The sequence below is a fragment of the Rhinolophus sinicus genome, linkage group LG03 (genome assembly GCF_036562045.2).
Source record: "Rhinolophus sinicus isolate RSC01 linkage group LG03, ASM3656204v1, whole genome shotgun sequence".
NCBI classification, from domain to species: domain Eukaryota; kingdom Metazoa; phylum Chordata; class Mammalia; order Chiroptera; family Rhinolophidae; genus Rhinolophus; species Rhinolophus sinicus.
Window position 1 is genome coordinate 53,510,731 of NC_133753.1, and position 17,752 is coordinate 53,528,482.

The 17,752-nt window shown below is 36.2% G+C and overlaps 1 protein-coding gene and 1 pseudogene across 5 annotated transcripts in view; one reads left to right on the forward strand and one right to left on the reverse strand.

Moving 5' to 3' along the window:
- Positions 1-17,752, forward strand: part of RAB27A (RAB27A, member RAS oncogene family) — a 68,473-nt gene that overhangs the window by 40,546 nt on the left and 10,175 nt on the right. For all 5 annotated transcript variants that reach the window (XM_019732314.2, XM_019732318.2, XM_019732315.2 and 2 more), the window contains 3 exons: positions 10,104-10,189; positions 11,886-11,989; positions 16,499-16,622. In XM_019732314.2, the coding sequence (XP_019587873.1) occupies positions 10,104-10,189; positions 11,886-11,989; positions 16,499-16,622 (314 nt within the window). The remainder of the gene's footprint in view (positions 1-10,103; positions 10,190-11,885; positions 11,990-16,498; positions 16,623-17,752) is intronic.
- On the reverse strand, positions 5,666-7,357 carry LOC109447690 (antizyme inhibitor 1; annotated as a pseudogene).

The following is a 17,752-nucleotide window of genomic DNA, read 5'->3' on the forward strand; positions in this document are numbered from 1 at the left end:
TTCTTTTAACATTTATGTACATTTTTTTGTATGGACTTATGTTTTCAAATCTTTTGGGTATATGACTAAGAGTGGAATTGATTGGCAATATAACTCTGTTTAACTTTGAGGAAATTCCTAATTTTTTCAAAGATGCTCCACTATTTTACATTTCCAGCAATGTATGAGCATTCCAATTTCTCCATATTCTCACTGGTTTTTGTTATTGTCTATTTGATTATAGCTATTCTAGTGGGTGTGAAGTGATACCTCACTGTAGGTTTGACTTAAATTTCCCTAACGATGAATGTTATCGAGCACTTATTTTTTCACGTTTTTGTTGGCCATTTGGAGAAATGTCTTTGGAAAAATGTCTATTCAAACCTTATGTCTATTTTGAAATTGGTTGTCTTTCTGTTGTTAAATTTTAAGAGTTCTTTGTATAATCTGTATAAATGTTTTTATTAGATATATGATATGAAAATAATTTTAGCTCTTATATTTAGGTCTATGATCCATGTCAGCTAATTTTTGTGTATGATATAAATAGGGGTCCAATTTCATTCTTTTGCATATGGCTATCGGGTTGTCTCTGCAGATTTAAGAAGACAAATTTTCCCCCATTGAATGGTCTTGGTACTCTTGTTGAAAATCAGTTGACCATAAAATGTAGGGTTTAATTTTGGACTCGCAATTCTATCCCATTCTTCTATATACCTATTCTTATGCCAGTACTATATTATCTTGATTACTGTAGCTTTGTAGTAAGTTTTGAAATTGGGAAGTATGAGTCCTCTCACTTTGTCCTTCTTTTTCAAGATTGTTTTGGATTCCTTACAATTCCACATTAACTTTAGGGTCAGCTTGTCAATTTCTGTTAAGAAGCCAGCTGATATTCTGATAGGGATTGCATTGAATCTGTAGATCAATTTGGAGATTATTAGTTTTTTAACAATATTAAGTCTTCTGGTCCGTGAACATGGGATATTTTTCTATTTATGTAGCTCTTTAACTTAATTCAACAATGTTTTGTAGCTTTTAGAGTATAAGTTTTACATTTATTTTGCTAAATTTATTCTTAAATATATTTAATGCTATTATAAATTGAATTTTTTTTCTTAATTTCATTTTTGAATTGTTTATTGCCAATGTATAGAAATACAATTTATTTTGTAAATTCTGTGTACTGGAACTTTGCTGAATTTGTTTATTAGTTCTAATTCTCTCTCTCTCTCTCTCTCTCTCTGTCTCTGTCTCTGTCTCTCTCTCTGTGTGTGTGTGTGTGTGTATTTGTTTCTTAGAATTATTTATATACAAGATCATGTCATCTTCTGTTTTACTTCTTTCTTTCCAATTTGGATATGTTTTATTTCTTTTTCTTGCCTAATTGCCCCGGAGAGAACCTCCAGTAAAATGTTGAAGAGAAGTGATAAGGGAGGACATCCTTGTCTTGTTTTGATCTTAGGGAGAAAACATTCAGACATTCACCATTAAGTACAATATTAGCTGTGTGTTTTTCATAGCTGCTGTTTTTCAGGTTGAGGATGTTCCATTCTATTCTTATTTGTTGTGTATTTTGATCATGAAAAGTGCTGGATTTTTTTCAAATGCTTTTCCTGCATCTATTGAGATGGTCATGGGGTTTTAGTCCTTTATTACTACAGTGTGTTATATTGATTGATTTTTTTTGTGTGTGTTGAACCAACCTTGATGTTTCTGTGATAAATTTCACTTGGTCTTTGGTATATAATCCTTTTTATATTTTGCTGGATTCTGTTTGCTAGTATTTTGGTGTCTGTATTCAGAATGGATATTTGTCTGTTTTTTTTTTTCTTTTTCATGATATTTTTGGTTTTTGTATCAGAATAATATAGGCCTCATAAAATGGGTTGAGAAGTGTTTTCCTCCTTTTCTAGATTTTGGAAGAGTTTGGGAAGGATTGGTATTAATTCTTCTCTAAACGTTTGATCGAATTCCCCAATGAAGACATTTGGGCCTGGCCTTTCCTTTGTGGGAAGTGTTTTGATTACTAATTCAGTCTGCTTATTTGTTATATGTCTATTTATTTAGGTTTTCTACTTCTATAGTTTCAGTTGTTTGTGTCTAGGAATTTTTCCATTCTTCTAGGTTTTCTAATTTTTTGGCATACAGTTGTTTATAGTATTCCTTTATAATCTTTTTATATATGTAAAGGTGGTAATGTCTTTTTTTTCACTTCTGATTTTAGGAATTGAGTCCTCTGTTTTTATCCTTGGTCAGTCTAATTAAAGATTTGTTAATTTTGTTGATGCTTTCAAAGAAAAGATTATTTTCACTCTAATCTTTATTTTTTTCTTTTGCTTGCTTTGATTTCAGTTTACTCTTATTTTTCTAGTTTCTTAAGGTTGACAGTTAAGATGTTGCTTTGAGCTCTTTCTTATTTTTTAATATAGGTGTTTCCTGCTATAAATCTCCCTTTGAACGCTGCGTTAGCTTCATTGGATAATTTTTTTTATGTTGTGCTTCTATTTTCATTTATCTGAAAGTATTTTCTAGTTTCCCTTATGTTTCTTCTTTGACTCATTGGTCACTTAAGACTGTTGTTTAATTTCCACATATTTGTGAATTTTCCAAATTTGTTTTTGTTAATAATTTATAATTTTACCTCACTGTGGTTGGAGAGCATACTATGTATGATTAGACTCATTTAAGTTTACTGAGGCTTGTTTTCTGAGCCAATATATGGTATATCCTTGAGAATGTTTCATGTGTACCTGAGAAGCATGTGTATCATGCAGTTTTGGGGTGAAGTGTTCTGTAGATGTATGTTATGTCTAGTTGATTTACAGTGTTGTGGAAGTCTTCCATTTCCTTGTTCATCTGCTTACCTGTTCTATCCATTATTGAATGGTAAGTATTAAAGTCTCTAAATATGATTATTGAATTGTTTATTTATCCTTTTATATTCTTACTAGATTGACTCTTTTATTATTATGTAATATATTTCTTTGTCTCTAATAACAATTTTTGTTTTAAAGTCTATTTTGTTTTCTATTAGCATAGCCAATCCAGCTGTCTTTTGATTACTGTTTGCATTATAACCTCTTTGTGTCTTTGAATCTGAAGTGTGTCTTGTGTAGACAGTATATAGTTGGATCATATTTTTAAATCCATTCTGCCAGTTTCTTCCTTTCATTTGGAGTCTTTAATCTATTTTCATTTAATTACTGATAAAATAGGATTTATGTCTCTCATTTTGCTACTTGTTTTCTATGTGTGTTATCTTTTTTGTTTCTCTGTTTCTCCATGACTGCTTTATTTTTTTGTTACATAAATATTTTCTAGTATACCATTTTATTTCCCTTTTTATTTTTTACTATATATTTTTGAGCTGTTTTCTTAATAGTTCCCCTAGGGATTACAATTATCTTAATTTTTAACAGTCTAGTTTGGATTAATACTAACTTAATTTCAGTAGCATACAAAACTCGACTTTTTTTTTTTTTTTTTTAACATTTTATCTGTGTATTCAGAATCACACAAGTTACCTTTACAGTTCAATTTACTATATAGAAATCATTTGGGTTTTATATTTTCAGTTAAATTCTGAACTGAGATTACAATATTGTAAATTAAAAAGATTGTTACATTAATTCAGTACTTTTTTTTAGCATACCAATTTGAAATACGTAAGTTCAAACATCAGATTTATGACAAACAGTCTTCAAATACAATACAGACATTTCTTAAAGTTACCATATCATTCACATGTGATTTCATAATTCTGAGCTGTTATACATAGAATGGCTCTCCTTGAATATGGCAAAACTGACATGCCATAAAGCTCAAAATTGTATAGTCAAGCCAAGGACTCAAAATTGTATCATCTTTTAAAAGATCTGTCATTTCTGGACCACAAAGCACAGCATGTAAAGAAGGTTGGGAACAATCCTTCCACATTACAGTTAAAAAAATTACATGGTAGCTTGGGATTTTGCATAAAATCCCTATTATATACCTGGGGAAAGTCCAAGGTCTAAGATGACAATGGATTGGGGTCCTATAAATTTTTTTTATCAGTAGATCCCATAAAATTCCAATGGGCATTAATCAAATAAAAAAATATTAAGCACCTACTGGTTTTAGAGATTGAAATTTATTGAGATTCATGATCAATTTCTTCCCACCTTGAAATCAAGGTGTAAAAACCAGCTATTAAGCGCATTCCAAACTTCACCTAGCACAGGTAGAATTTTCTGTCCATTGACACCAAAGTCAAGTCATATTTCCTCTTGGGAGACAGAAATTCAACATCTGAACATAGAGTAAGTTAGGAAAAAATGACCCCTGTTATTTATTTTATTACTATTGTGATTCTGAGATCTAGGATTACTAACATACTAGCAGTGAATGATGCAAATTCCTGGCAACAACTGTCAGGTTAGTGACACTAATTCCCTTTCCCCCCAATCACCATAAAATTTCAGTATGAAAAGAATTAAAAAGTAGTTACTAAGCTCAACAAATGGGAAATAATAAGTAACTAAGCAAGCAGCTAAATACCAAAGCAAACCCCTAAAGTTTGAAATCATTGCAATTGTATAGTTGAAAATAGGTGTGTTTCACCCCCACCCCTCCCTCACAACTCTGAATTCAAATATTCTGTGCAAAAGAGCATCAGGTTTCTGGATATAGATGTAGCCCTTCTGTAAGTTTTAGTGCGCTACAGTTTTCTGCAATTTTATTTCCCTCCCTCCAGGCTTACTCAAAGTACTTAACAAAATCTTCCGTTTCGGCTGAAAGATTTGTGATTCAAAGATTTACTGAGGTACTCTATGCATTCTTATCTATACAGAAACACCTATCATTACAATTGGTTTATGCAGGATTAACATTTTTGGTGTTAAAATTGTTAAACATCATGCTTACTGCACATCAACTCTCCATGATGCATCGGAACATCACAATGATTTACCAAACATTTTATTTAAATTACTAATTAAATAACTGAAAAATGTACTGAGCCAACTAAACTTAAATGAGCTATAAAGGAAAATATCTTTCAAACAGTCCATATACACATCTATTTCAAAACTACCTTTGCTAGCTAGCCCCTTTCCCAGTTTTAGCCTGAAAAAACAGTAAAATCTACACAAAATTTTATTGCAATCATACAAGGGTTACATTAGGTCAAATACAACAAATACTATGATGCAATTTTACATTTATTAAACTACAGTTCAAAGCACAAATTTACACATTCTAAATACCCTAAACGTATCTAATGAAGTCACACTGGTCTTCCACTGACATTTGATATATCTGGGTGAAAGACATTAATTTTACAAGACTTTTAAACATGAATCCTTAGTATAAAAACTGTGTACTTGTATTTAAACGATTTAATGGGGAACCCAATTAATGGGCTTCCATCTCCACTAAGTCATCCATTTTGTTGCATATTTTATTTTAAATGCTTAAGGGGCGGGACAACCTATTAAGTTTAAATCTGGATACATTATCTAAATCTCCCAAATACCCCCAATGAATTATAAATGAAAGCTGATTTTGTCTGGTCCCAAATAGCTATTACTAATAGTTTGTTTCAGAGAATTGACAGAATAAGATTGTTCGAATTTTTTCTACACTGGAATGTAGACCAGACAAGCTTAACCTGCAACTTCAGATCTAAAGTGTTAAAGCCTGCTTAAGCTTCAGTGGAAAAGCTTTCTCCTTGGCTCAACTGAATGCAAGAATGCACAAAGAAGAAATTCTTCACCATTGTGTCTGAAGTAATTCCAGCATCTTGCATCTCATACCAATCATTGAATTACATCATGTAGTAAATAACTGGCCTCTGAAAATCATTAAAAGCAGATGGTTCATGGAAAGAATCTTCTCCCATGTTATCAAAGATAAGCCAATCTCCCATATTAAGCTCAGGAAGAAGACAGTTTTCCACAATTTGATCAAGCTCATCACAAGATGGACCCCAAAGGCTGCTTGTAAACAGAGGCTCATTTTCCTTGTATTTCTTGTGAACCTCTGGAATGGCATTTAAGTCCTCAGACAGTTTACTTGCAAAAGAACCATAAACACCATCATTCATATAATACACAAACACTGGTTCATCACTTCTGGTTTTATCTCCAGAGGAAAATTTATCATTTTCAACAACTTTCTTTGCAATGATATTAACTGCCAGTGTAAATGCAGAAGACACGTAATAACTTCCAGGTTCTGAAATTATCTTAATGCCAGATCCTTCAGGAAAGTAGACATTCAACAAAGGGCTGATAATGTGATTAACCTCTTCCAATTGAAACTCAATTCCTGTGAAACCTCCACCAATGTCTAACACGTTCATTGTGAAGCCAAATTCTCCAGCCATGTCAAACACACGTCGAGCATCAGAGCATGTACATATACTTGAGATTCTTTGCAAGCACTTGAAATATGAAATTTAACCCCAATAATTTGGACATCAAGTTCCTCTGCGCATTCCAAAACATGCCTACGGTTCTTCAGGGTAGTGCCAAACTTCATGTTACCCTCTTCGCCTCCAATATCATCTTCTGTTGCTATATGTAGTAAGACCTTGGCATTTGGATGATTATGTGCAATTTTCTTCAGTTCTACCTTACTGTCACATGTCATCATGTTCACTCCAACTTTTGCTGCATGCTTTATCTGAGACTCTTGCTTGCAAGGCCTTATATAAATGATGTTTTCTGGAGATACACCCAATTCTTGCACTAAAGCCATTTCAGTGTTACTGGAACAAGCAAATCCCGTTTCAAGAGCTGCCAAAATCTCAAGTACAGCTGGAGTGGAGTTGCATTTTACCGTGTAGAATGGTTTTATCTGAGCTACTACGTTCTGCCATTGACTGTGTTTCTTCACAATCTTTCCAAGATCTCCCACGAAAAATGCATTTTTCCCTGTCAGGGTATGTTCATAAACGTAGTTATCAATAACATTTCCAAGGTTTGTTCCTTCATCCAACAGGCCAATGAAGTAGTTTGCATTGTCAATAAATCCTTTCATCTCAGCCGTATTCCACAAAGCCGAAAGTTGTAAACCAGGAAAAACAAGAGAAAGGCCACCAAGCCTTATGTCTGGGTCCTTAGAATATGCAACAAAATGGACAAGTTAGGAGATGGAACCCCCCCATCATCAGCTAGGTTCCCAAGGTGGCTCTGCATTGAAGTCTTAACTGCTCTCTGTACAGCACTCTCCCAGGCCCTCTGGGTAGTTGTATACTTGGTCAGAAAGTTCGCCCTGAGATAACGGCCCAAAGAGTCGGGTAAAGCGTCTTCTCTTTTTCGGCAGAATTTTTAAAGAGGGATGTGGTTACCTTGAGCAGAAATACCCAAGGCGGCCTGGGCCATAAGCTGCAGGGACGACGTGGAGGGGAAAGCGCGGCACCGACATCAGCTGTGCTGCAGCGGCGGTGGCCGAAGGAGAGAAATAGAACAGCGCGGATGTAAGAAGAAAGGCGAGGACTGCGTGGGGAGAGGATTCGGCCTCCTCACGCCGCAGAGCACTAGAGCGAGAAAGACTGAAAAGAAGCAGAGAAAGCGAAAAAAAGAAGGAAACACTGCAGTCGAGCGAAGATCCAGAGAGTGTGGGAAAACTCGACTCTTACATGGCTCCATTGCCTACTCCCTCCTTTGCACTGTTATTGTCATGCAAATTCCATCTTTATGTGCTGTGTGCCCATCAACACAGATTTATAATTATTATTTTATGCTGTTGTATTTTAATCAGATGGAAAAAAGTTACAAAAATACATTTATCCTGTCTTTTATATATATCTATGTAGTTGCCTTTATGGATGCTCTTGATTTCTTTGGGTGGATTTGAATTGTTGCCCAGTGTCGTTTCATCTCAGCCTGAAGTACTGTTCTTATTGTTTCTTATAGTACAGGTCTGCCAGCAGTGAATGTTATTTTTGTTTCTCTGGGGATGCCTTGATTCCTCTTTCAATTTTAAAGGACAGTATTGTTGGATTTAGAAATCTTGGTTGCTAGTCTTTTTTTCTTTCAGCACTTTGGTTATGTTATAGTACTGCTTTTTGGCCTCCAGTGTTTTTGATGACAAATCAGCTTTTAGTCTTAATGGGATGGATTCCTTGTGTGTGAGGAATCACTTTTCACTTGCTGCTTTTAAGGCCTCTCTTTGTCTTTGGATTTTGACAGTTTGATGATGATGTGTCTAGTCAGTCTTTATGAGTTCATTTTTTTTTTGGAATTTGCTGCATTTGGTGAATGTGCAGATGAATGTTTTTCGTCAAATTTGGGAGGTTTTTGGCTATTTTTTCTTCAAATATTTTTTGCCTCTTTTTATTGCTTCTCTTTTTATAAGATTTTCAGTATGCATATGTTGGTATGTTTGATGATGTCTTGTAGGCCTTTTTCCCTTCTGTGCCTTAGACTGGATAATATCAACTGACCTGTCTTCAAATTCAGTTATTATTTCTCTCGCCAGGTCAATTCTACTCTTGAGCCCTTCCAGGGAATATTATACTTAAGTTATTGTACTTCACAATTCCAGAATTTCTGTTTACTTCTTTTTATAATATGCAGTTCTGTTTTAACAGTCTCTGTTCAGTAAGGGATTATTCTTGTACTTTCCTTTCATTCTTTAGACACGATTTCCTTTAGTTCTTTGAACATATTTATATTGCTGATTTTGAGTCTTTCTCTAGTAAGTTGAACATCTAGGCTTCCTCAGGAATGGTTTATATTGGTTGATTTTCTCCCTGTGTATGGGCCCTACTTTCCTCTTTCTTTGTGTATCTCATAAAGTTTTTTGAAAACTATACATTTAAAATAATATATGTGGCAACTCTGGAAATCAGATTCCTTCCCCCTCTCAGAGTTTCTCATTTTTGCTGTTTATTCGGTTGTTATTGTTTAATGACATTCCTGGGTTAATTCTGTAAAATTTGTATTCTTTGTTATGTATAGCTACTAAAGTCTCTGCTCAGTTAACTTAGTGGTCATCTAATGAGTGGATAGAGAGTTTCTGAAATTCCTTGAACCAGGAAGTGTGTATGTATGTGTCTGTTTTGGGACATGTGCTTAATGCTTCTGTAGGCAGGTTACAACTCTGCCTTAGCCTTCACTTCATACTTGAGAAGAACCTCAAGGTCCGTCAGAGGTGAGAGATTAGGGCCTTTCCAGGTCTTTCCTGGGCATATGTCCAGCTCTATACATGAGCATGGCCTAGTAGATTCCCAGAAATATTTTGGAGCTTTTCAAATCTCACCATGGACATCTTATTTCCTATTTTTCCTTTTTTTAAGTTTTTTGGTTAGACTTCTGTTAACTCCAAATGGTATTGCTGCCTTTGATAGCTGTGATGTAAATACCTCCTCCTGATTATTTTCAGCAATGCCCTGAGGATAGGGTTGTTCTCCTAGAGCAAGCTCTGAATCCGGTAAAATAGAGGCAAGGCCTGGGAACGGAGCTTTATAGGCAGCTTTCAGTTCTCTGGGAAGGAGACTTGTGGAGGAGCTCCGAACTTCTTTTGCCTCCACTGCCTAAAGTGGGTGCTACTCTGATGGTTTTCACAGCTATCATATATATCTGTTGGTTTTCAAGACTACTCTGGAGGTGGGGAAAGGGGGATGAGGATAAGACAAGTTGAAACAGCACAAAACTTACTGTTTTTACTGATATTCAGAGTTCTCAAAAAGTTGATTTTGACCATTTTTGCCAGTGTTTTCATTGCTTTTATGGGGAAAAGAGATTTACAGACGTCCTTCCTATAAAATTGTTTCAAGAGTACTTTTTAAAGATGGGATGGGGAAGTCATAGAAAGGTAATATTTCTTGAAATGAATGAACTTAGGGAACTTCGAGGAAAGGTGAGCTGATTGTTATTTTTATGTCAATTATATATTATTTATATATTTCATAATATCTTTAAAATATATAATGTGTATATACATATATATGTTAATGCAAATTATTATATTTCCAAAGGCAATTATTTGGAATAAAATACAAACAAGGTTGTATTCTAAATGGAATTTTCTTTAGCGGTTTAGATGCTTAGGGGAGTTGTACTGAATAGTAAAGTGAGAAGAGCTCACCAGCCTCAGAAGTTATCTTTTTCTCTTTTATTTTGTTATTTTAGGTGTACAGAGCTAATGGGCCAGATGGAGCCATTGGTAGAGGCCAGAGAATCCACTTGCAGTTATGGGACACGGCAGGGCAAGAGAGGTATGAGATCTTCAGTTATGTGCTTTACTGGAGAAATGGGAAAAACAGCTACCCTTTTCATACAGTGACCTGAGTAGGAAAAAGCCAGCTGATTAGTTGACTTGAACCTGGATAAAACATACTGCCAAATTAGCAGGAAATTTATTAGTCTGAGATGATAATGGTGGCTTTATTTCATATGAGGTCAAAGGAAAAGTGAATCCTTTTCAAAATGGATGATCTTACTTATGGACCTTTTTCTTTTTCTTCTTTTTGTATGTTTTTTTTTAAAGGCTTATACACTTTTCTCCAGTTACTTTTGCTATTTACTCAGCCACACACACACAAAAGCTACAGAGTTGCATGCATTAGTCTTACTTGATTGTTGAAACCTAGTGGAAAATCTGGTTGGAATTAACTCATAGGGTCAGAAGTTGCTTGACCAAAATAAGTCACATGAAATCTTGATATAAAGTTGCTGTTAGTTAACTAAGGCTTCTGTTTTCTCTCACAGATTCCTTGAAGGATTTTGTTTTTCATTTAAACTATTTATTATGGAAAACTTCAAGTATATACAAAAGTAGAGAGGATAGTATAATGAACGCATGTACTCATTTCCCAGTTTCAACAAGTTGTGCCCCAAGCTGTAGCCAATCTTATTTCATATATACCCCTCATTCCTGTTCATCCCCTCCCCCAAATTATTTTGAAGCAAATTCCAAGTATCAGATTTTTTCATTCATAACTACTTGGGCACATATCCCTAAAAGATAAGGACAGTTTTTAAAATGTGTGAGAAAACTTAAAATAGCACATTAGATGACAAATTCATACTAATGTTTTCTTCCCTGAGCCTATGTCTGGCAGTCAGAGGTTTGCATAAAGGCACAGAAAGAGGAAACTGACTGTTGGAGGGAGAGAGAGGGCAGATAGAAGCATAAAGCCTTGGAAGAGAGAGTACCAAGACAAGAGAGTCAATACTACTCCCACCTGAGAGCCAAATAAATGTTTTATCAGAGAGAAGAGATTTCTGTAGAGACTGAAATTAAAACGTCATGATGGAACGCATTGCAATGTCAAGTCAAGCTAAGCTTTCATAGGACCAGGAAAACACACACAGCAAGCACCATTCCTATTGGTCTCATTAACTCTTAGTTGTACAATAAATTCTTGAATCATGAGCTAGTCTTGTCATCCCTGACTAGCAGGCTGCGTATTCAAATCACATGGTCTGTTAACACATCAATTTATATAAGTAATAAATAACTGTCTTATACATTTTGGGAATATGATCACCTATTTTTTTTTTGAATTTTTTTTTAAAGTTACACAGCTTTTTATTTTAGAAGAAAACTCCAAGTACAACTTTTGATAATTGTTGGCATGTTAATAAAGTCTAGATATATTTTCAACTATTCTTTCTTGCTCTATAGATAGCTGTTAACTATATTTTGTAAGATACCTGGTAGCATTGATTACACACATAATTTTATACTGTTAAAAGCATCATTTGTATTAGCATAATTCACTAAATCTTGTGTGACTAAGAGCTATAGTATGCATGTATAGTATGAAGTTATTAGAAACAATGCCACATTATTAAACATCTAATTTATTACTGATGAACTATTGTAAGAGTCTGAGGGCACTGCTGATAGCTTTGTATTTCAGGAGTGGGGCCATGGTTTAGGTGACCAGTCTGCTTTTATGTTCCTAGGTTTCGGAGCTTGACAACAGCCTTCTTCAGAGATGCTATGGGGTTTCTTCTGCTTTTTGATCTGACAAATGAACAAAGTTTCCTCAATGTCAGAAACTGGATAAGTAAGTGTTAAATTATCTCCTGGCCTCCTGCTTTCTCTAATAAAATGCCTTCTTATATTCTACTTTTGTCGTAAGTCATTTTGGGTGAAATTCTAGTGCTGTTTAAAATGCTATTTAAAGAAGCAAGAGTTTAAGTTTAGCGGCAAAGATAACTGAAAGACTCTGCTTTTTTTTTTTTTTTTAATTTTACTGGGGTGGACTCTGCTTTTCCTAGTGATACTAACTTTGATTTGTTGAGTACTTCCTGTTCGCCAGCTTATCACATTGTATGTTCACTACCCAGAGTAAGGCAATGCTTTCCATGTAATCTTTTAATCAGTCTTTTCCACAGAGGGGACTTATCCCCATTTTATAGATGAGGATATAGAAGCCTAGAGAAGTTAAATCACTAAGTATCTGCTTGCCTATTCTGTGCTATCAAGTCTTATACCATCTCAGCCTTTAAAACACAGATTACATAGACGTAAATCCCTTTGAAAACTTCATGGATCATACCCCTGGCTCCACGTCTCTGTGTTTAGAACCCATTTTCTGCTTTTTAGGGCCAGAACATTTGTCAGGAGGACTCTGTCATGGAAAACTCTAGAACAGCTTTGGCAAAAGTGGTTTCCAGCACAACATACATAAAACTTCATTGTGGCTCTTTGGAGAGATCCTAATCTCTTAAGTGATAGATAGTGGCCATTTAGAATCCTGCTACTGGACCACATAAATGTATAATTTTTTGCAAATGTACTTTTTCCTCTGTTGGTTGTATTAGTGTAAACCTAGAGAATCTACTGGGGAATGCTGTGATGTTAACTTTTTAACATCCAAATCTTTAAAACGACAACACTTTAAAACACAAAAACCAAACTCCTCCTTTAAAATTACTTGTTGTTTTGGTATTACGAAGGGGTAATTGGCTGTGGTTTTGATGCCAGAAACCTTATTTTAAAAATATGAGTTTTTAGATAAGTAATTTATGTAGTGTGTTGTGGTTTCCAAAGCATCTTCATATACTTTGTATCTGACCCTCGCAGTCACCCTGTGAGGAGATTCAGACAGGGGGGGTGTCCTTATTTTAGGATGAGGACACTGAGCCTTAGAAACTTATTCAAAGACCTGGAGCCTCTGGCTTCCAGTTCAGTGGCCTTCTTTGCTCTTTCTCAGCTAAGTCGATCAGTAAGAGTTGAAGATCTATCTATTATAATACTTTAAATCTAGGTTTCCCCAATTTCATTATACTTGCCGGGCTTCACAGGTAAATGCCTGGCTGAGTGGCACACTGCACGGTTTCCCTCACAGCTGAGTGATGGTGGCTCTTCCCAGTCCTTTATCCTTAGCCTTTCTCATCATTCCCTCCTGTGCATCATGGGAACAAGTTCTTGGTCCTCCTTAGGGCATTTCTTTCTAAGGTCTCTTGTTAGACATGCGCTCATAAAAATCTTAGCGTTGAAAGATCATCAACCCACCTCTTTTTCCACAGGTAGAAAGGGAAACTCGGAGGCATTAGATAAATCTTGCCCCTCTGGGCTTTATATCTTTTAGGTAAAGAACAAAATTATGTGAAATTATGGGTATGCATGTATTTTGTTTTGTTTTCCTTATAGAGTAAAAGCATCCTTACTGCCCAGTTAGGTAAATAAAACTTATTCCTATCAAAGATTTCATATCTTCAGTGGAAAGTAGTCTCCTGCCCATTCCTGTATTTTTCTGTGTTTTTTTTTAAGATATAATGTTCAATGTTAGAGTTAGTAATAGCGAATCTTAATTAGGAGTAAAAATTTGTTAGTTATTTATACATTTTATTTTTCCTTTGCCTGTTAACATTTTGAATATTACAGGGATCATTCATTTCTTCTTTTTTATTTAACTTATGTAAATTTATTTAACTTATGTAAATAAAAATGTTTAACTGAATAATAGTTTAAATATGTATGTATATGTATATGTATGTGTGTATATCTGTCTTTCTATCTGCCTACCTACATACCTACCTGCACACACACGGTGCATACCAGAATAGAGGCAGTGGTTCTTCATAATCTTATGAAGTAAGTGCCGTTATTAAACTAGGAGCTAACTCCTGGGCCCTGAAGGCCCAGGGCGAGGAGAGCAGGTCTGCACCCTCCCTCTGCTTCTCCAGAGCTGCATCGCGGTCCCTTCTCCCTTGACCCTGCATCTCTCCATGCCGTCTTAGGAAGGCCCTAAGAGTCCAAAGATGAGCCCTGCTGAGTTTAGGAGACTGAACAGAGAGTGGAGTCCTCTGGGCCTAAGTCTGAAATCCAAGAGGAAATGAGTAGCATTGTCTTCACTCACCTGTCTTCCTGCAGCTCAGAGGATAAGCAAGTCTTGCTCATAGTTGTTCCTCATCCTGGAACAGAATGTTTGTAAGGAACTTTAACCTAAATTTCTAGACTTTTCCTCTGCAGCCCCCAAATGGTACGGAGCCCAACATGTATGTATTTGACACGCTTTTCCCTGTATATTTCTATTCCTACTACTCCCTCTGTCCAAAAAGCTCTGCCAACACCCATGCCTATTTTTAAAACTGATTAGAGTTCTACTTATTCTTTAAAATCTGAAAAAATATGGCCTCCATGAAATTTTCTGTGACAACTTTAGTTGGATTAAATTTTTCCCCTCCTCTTAACTCCTATTACTTTTCGTACTACTTTAAGTGTCCTTATCGCATACCACCTTGAGTTGTAGTTATTTGTGTATGTGTGTTTTCGTTAGTGAGATTTTTTAAAGAATGGATTAATTTACTTTTATATATCAGGAATTCACATTCTTTGTAGAAAAATTAGGGAAAAAAGGAAAAGAAAAATCACCAATAATCACACTTCCCAAACTCCCCGAAATAAACACTATTAAACATTATTACTGGTAGTAGTTACATAGCACTTCTAAATGCTTTAATGTATTATTTTAGTGGTTCCCAAGTGAGAGTGTTCATCTGGATTACCAAGAGTGCTTATTGAAACACAGATTCTGGGCCCTGTCCCCAGCTTTCCTGATTTAGTAGCTCTGAGGTAGGACCTGAGAATTTATATTTCTAACAAGTTTTAAGGCCGCTGGTCCATGTGCCTTACCAGAAGAATCACTGAGTTAACTCATTCAATGCTCACTTTAGCCTTATGAAGTAAGTACCATTATTATCGCCATTTATAGATGGGGAAACTAAGGCAAGAGCAGTCAAATAAGTTTCTCAAGGTGATACAACTAATAAATGGCAGTGTCAGGATCCAACCGTAGACCCACTGGGCTCTGAGTTCATGCTTATAACCATGACACTGGACATATAAGGTGTTGCAGAGCAAGAGCCACTCTGAGACCAGAAAGGTTTCACAGTAGAGGTGACTAAGAAGCAAGTCTTAAAGGAAGGGTGGGGAAGTCCCTGAAGGGAGGCTGTGGTTGGGTATTCAAGGGTGTGAGGACAGCATGTGTAACAGCCTGGAGGAAACGAAGGGCATGGCTGTTATTGCAAACACACAGTTTGGTGTTGCTTGTATAGTTCTTGTTCCCAGGAGGTCTCTTGAGGGTAAAGGTCAGTGTCCTGAAATTCTACACCAAGTATCAGGCCTATGCTAATGTCCAGTAAATGCTAGCGGCCTTGACTTGCTTTTGATAAGGTATAATGAACATGACTTCATGATGAGGAACTGAAATGTCAACACTTTCCTGGTTAACCATGATAAAAAATAAATTAGGCAATACACTTTGTGAAAGTTTGGGCTGCTTTAATTTCATGATGGGGTATGCTGAGTAAGAAAACTTTTTCTTCTTTGGGAGATTAAACTGTTTAGCATAGTGAAGCTCTTTTGTTTAATATAATTGCTTTTTAAAATTATGCCTATTTACAGGTTTTCAGGTGAAAAGAAATAAAAGCTGTGGAATAAGAATTGTAGTCTCCTGCTTTTTCTTGGTTCTGGTGACTGAATAATTGACTGTTTACTCTGGGTTTTCTCTCTTCATTTAATCCTGTATCGTGTTTGTTTTAAATAAATTAATTCTGCTTTAGAATAATAGAAAAATGTGGAAGACATTTCAGATAGAAATAGGTTAGTTATTAGGAAGACAATTTTTAAAAAAGTCATTGCGGTGGAGAGAAAATGTATGAAAAATAGAGCTTTAAGATTAGCAACAAACACTAGGGAATGCTCCAAAATATTTTTGTTTTTTTGATGGCCTTCATAAAAAAGACTGCCACGTGTTTGTGTGTGTGTGTGAGCGTGTGCGTGCGTGTGCGTGCATCAGTGTTAGAGGGTTAGCGAATTTTCCCCTTCTTCTCTGATACACATGAACTGGGGTATGTGTTAAAGGACAGGAGCAGTTTTACATCTCTGTCTCATCCATTCAGTTTTACAGATCAGGTTACTGATGCTTTGCCAGAACTCTATCATTTCCCTGTGCATGTATATTCATTGACAGTTTTCAAAGCACTTTTGCATGTATTCTCTATTGATCATACATTTACATTATTGTTAACCTATGACAAATGATCTCCTCTTCTTACATTAACAGGCCAGCTACAAATGCACGCCTATTGTGAAAACCCAGACATCGTGTTATGTGGGAATAAGAGTGACCTGGAAGACCAGAGAGTAGTGAGAGAGGAGGAAGCCAAAGGACTTGCAGAGAAATACGGGTGAGTATTTTTGTGGAGCAATCGAGAGAAAACATTTCCAATTTAAACATTAGCACATAAATGGATAACAAAAAGACAAAACCAAAAAATTAAAACACTCAGATATAGGCCTTGGGAGGGGTGAAATACCTACTTTGCATGTTAATATTATTTGATAGTGGGAACCATAGAAAAAGCTTTGAGCAAGGGCCTTCTCAATCTCTTGATGTTTGAAAAATGACATCTTCGAGGGCAAATGCCCCAATTGTGTAAGGCCGCCTTTCCAAGATGCACGTAGGAGACCCTGGGGATCAGGAAACCCTCTATGTTCAGCAAGGAAATTTCAAAGCTAGTTCACATGCTACTGCATACAAGAGGCCGCATTGGCTTTGAAATTCCTGTGTTGGGAGAGGAGCTGGAAGATCCTCTTTGGTTCAAGCTGTGTTTTTGTGGTGGAGAATTAACTATTAAATACGGTCTTTCTGCTTGAGCTCTGGGAATAGGATCATACCGCGTTTCCCCGAAAGTAAGACCTAACTGGAAAATAAGCCCAAGCATGATTTTTCAGGATGACATCCCCTGAACATAAGCCCGAATGCGTCTTTTGGAGCAAAACTTAACGTAAGACCCGGTCTTATTTTGGGGGAAATAACAGTAGGAGCAGCAGCATTAATTGGACATGAAAGGAAGGGTCAGCTGCTGCTTATTATAGTGTCAGGGGCCCCTGTACAAAGAAATTTATACTTTCTTTCTACCTCTATTACAATGAGAACTCAACTGTATGTGTATTATTACCCTTATAGACATGGGAGGCAGCAGTCAGGTTGAGAAGGAAGGGGCAGGAGCGTGGTGTGGTGTTGTGGAGTGGTGTGGTATGTAGCGGATGTGACCTGGCTAAGGGCCTTGGTTGTCAGGCAGAGCCCAAGGAGGCCAGACGAGGCTCTGGCCCTTTCCACTGCGTGACCACAGCTTTACTCTTCTTTGGGCTGATGGGAGTTCAGAAAGCACTCAAGGATAAGGTTCACATTGGGAGAGGGGTGGAAGGATAGGTTGGCCGGGTGGGAAGAAGTCAGAGTCTGTGCAGCTTTGAATACCAAGTAAGGAGAACAGAATTGGTTTCCTGGGGACAGGGACTCGCTGAAAGCTTTTGA